General features: G+C 36.1%; 1 protein-coding gene across 1 annotated transcript; it reads right to left on the bottom strand.

Annotated features, from left to right (window-relative positions):
- Nucleotides 1-767: 767 nt before the first annotated feature.
- Nucleotides 768-2,573, bottom strand: LOC145167134 (F-box protein At1g49990-like). The gene has a single exon (XM_079086232.1). It carries the CDS (start codon nt 2,453-2,455, stop codon nt 965-967), a length of 1,491 nt encoding a protein of 496 aa, XP_078942358.1. The 5' UTR covers nt 2,456-2,573; the 3' UTR covers nt 768-964.
- Between the last annotated feature and the right edge of the window lie 503 nt (nt 2,574-3,076).

Raw genomic sequence — 3,076 nt, 5'->3', positions numbered from 1 at the left:
ATTTTCTATACATGCATTCCCGTGCTTTACCACTTTGCACAAGGCGGCTTTCAAAGCGGCTTGCCCAGCTGTGAAACCCCCGCTCCCCAAACCAACGAGAGGAGAGACCCCAGTAAGATCCACACAGGCATGCTTCTCTCCTATCCATCCAAAGACCAAAATGTCAATCGGTCTAAATGTGGACCTTCCATCCTACGAGTCCGTCAAAAAGTTCACTGGCACTTCTTTATTCACAGAAATAGTGTTTGATAATATTTTATTTTACCCTTTAATCATATTAAACTATTATATATTTATTAATATTTTGCCTATTTAATTTATTTTATTAAACAAACAAAATAGAAAATGACGATAAATATATCATTGAAATGCATCAGTCCATATATATATATATATATATATATATATATATATATATATATATATTAAAAAAGAAGGTTAATGTTTCATAAAATTAAGGTTAGAGTAGTTAAATTTTCAAAAACACATATTTATGATCGAAAAAGATAGGTTTTTGTTGAATAAATATTAATAAAAATGTCATCAGACAAAACAAAAAGGCTTTTTAATAATTTAACCATTAAAAATGCTCCAAGTCAATCTCAATTTTAGGTAACCATATCTTTAATTGGGTTGCAGACTAACAACATAAATACATAAACAATTAAACCTCTCATTTTGAAAACACAACCCCTTAGACACCTAACAATTCTACCATATAAACAAAATCACTTCATATAGGCTTTTCATTCTTTTACAACCCTCAATTACACAAACAATATTTGCATTGAAGATACGGAGAAAAAGACCAACAAAGGCATTATACATCACCAAAAAAAAAACTAGTTTTATTCATTATTAAAACACCTTAACTTTTAGGATTAAGACTCAAACTATAACATATCAAAAGTTCAAAACACAAACAAACAACACATATCACTACAAACTTGCCCATATCTAAATTCTAAAAACGAGTATAGATTCTATACGAACGCCTGCGATGTGCACCTTTCCCCTTCACAGCCTTCTTTGGAACACGGGGAATTGGAACCGGAGTTGGCCACCTCGGAATCACAAATGGCACCACCACTCGCCATGAAAGATCTTCAACAACACCGATAGGTTTACAAGCCACATCTAGACTTTTATTCTCGATATCATAGGATACAACACAATTAAGCTCCTCACACCTCAGGTAAACAATATTCAGATCGAAAGGGTTGAAAGATAATGGAAGAAAATTAGCAGTCATTAACCAGGAGGTTAACTCAGGATCAGAAGATGAAAGATCACTCCGAGTCACTTTAAACTCAGAACACCATTCTCCTTTCTCATAATCTTTCAAAACCCACATGCTAAAACAGTAAAATGAAGAAGGTTCAGGTGACACCTCGAAAAATCGAAGCTTACCTTGCGTTTCATCACATAATCGATAAAGCCCTTCATATTCGTACTCACTGTCAATGTCTCTTTCATCTGGGAATTGAATAACGCGACAAGATTTTTGATTTCGATAAGGATCAAAAGCAACCATGCCATGAATGTCAACAAACCAATGAAGGATGCCCTTATAGGTGATAGGACCTCCACCTCGTTTCAGAAGAGCTATTGGTTTACTACAGGGTAACTTATAATCGGCCCATTTTCCAGTATCAGATGAAAAAGTTTCTAGATTGAGATAGTTTGAGGGTGAACTGAGTAGTTCTACTCTGACAACGGTGTAGCTTATGAGAACGTTGTCTTCGTTTACTTTACTAACAAATCCCTCGCCGAAGAAAATTGGGTGGCGATTTGTGGATCTGTCTTTTGGTCTAGGTAAAGTAACCGACTGTCTGGTTACCGGATCGCAAACATAGTAAACCAGAGGTCCCAATAAACAACATAGAACCAAGCCATTGCTGACACCCAAGACTTTGAATTGATCAGATTGTTGTTGTTCTTCGATAGTAGAGAGAAAAAGGACAGAGAATTTTGAGGAATTGTAAGTCTCGGGACGGAATCGATCAAGAACGTCTGTGAATTTCGACACATAAATGTACCTATATAAAATTCTGAAAGGTATGGATGATGACGATGCGCTGGCTGTGAGCATACGAGAGCAATAGAAACGGGAAAATGAAGGCTGAGAAATTAGGTCTAGCCACTGTTTGCAAACACATTTGAACCTAAAAAGTGATTTCAGGGGCAATCTTGCGAGGATTTCGAGAAGGAGAGACTCAGTGAGGTTTTGAATATTGTATGAGAACGTATGAGCAAGGAGAACAAGCCCTAGAACTGATGATTCGGAAAGAGGGTTTACTTGGTTTGAATTGATTGGTGTGATTACCTGAGATTGAGAGTGTTTTCTCTTTCTTGAATAGGTGATGATCTGATGACGGTGGCTCGGAAATGAGTTCTGATCACCATCATCGTTGATGTGATTGTCGATTTGATTGATTGAATTGTTGGCTTCCATTTAGCGGTGGTTTGAGGTTGGAAATGGAAAGAGCGCCACCAAGGCTAGTTCTTGGTGTGCGTTCATACACTAAAATTAGGTTGCCACAATTACAGACACAAGAACGCCCTTTTAAAGGGCTCTCGATGCTATAAGAATGTAGTTGGCTTTTAATGCTTTGACTACTTTAAAACAAATATATTCAGAGATATTGACTAAAAAACAATAGAGTAAATGAAAGTTGATGAACTTGATAACAAATTATTTAAAACATTAAAAAATTGGATCAACCGATAACAAATTATTTAAAGCATTCTAAAAATAGTACTATGTAATAAATATTAGTTTTAGGTTTACCTTTTTTTTTATTGTTTTTGTTTTTTTTTTTAAATCTAAGGTTGTGAGACTATAACATCCGGTTTCAAGTATGAATTTGATGCTTAAATCTTGTGCAATCTTGGTGGCCACGACGTGGAGGGGAAGATCACTACGACGTAACAACCAATTTTGGGTCGCGATCTTTTTTAGTGGCCACGACATGGTCATGTATTGGCCACGACGTGGCGACGTCTTAGGCTCGAACCTAATTTTTCGGGCTTAATGTTATATTTAAAGGATGTGATAGCTACAGTTTCGTCCATC

This window comes from Lactuca virosa, chromosome 3, assembly GCF_052849685.1.
Source record: "Lactuca virosa cultivar CGN04683 chromosome 3, Lactuca_virosa_CGN04683_v6, whole genome shotgun sequence".
Classification (NCBI taxonomy): domain Eukaryota; kingdom Viridiplantae; phylum Streptophyta; class Magnoliopsida; order Asterales; family Asteraceae; genus Lactuca; species Lactuca virosa.
This window is presented reverse-complemented; position numbering and strand designations above follow the sequence as displayed.

Coding starts and splice junctions, on each gene's coding strand:
- LOC145167134 (XM_079086232.1), bottom strand. CDS start 2,455: ATGGAAGCCAACAATTCAATCAATCAAATCGACAATCACATCAACGAT.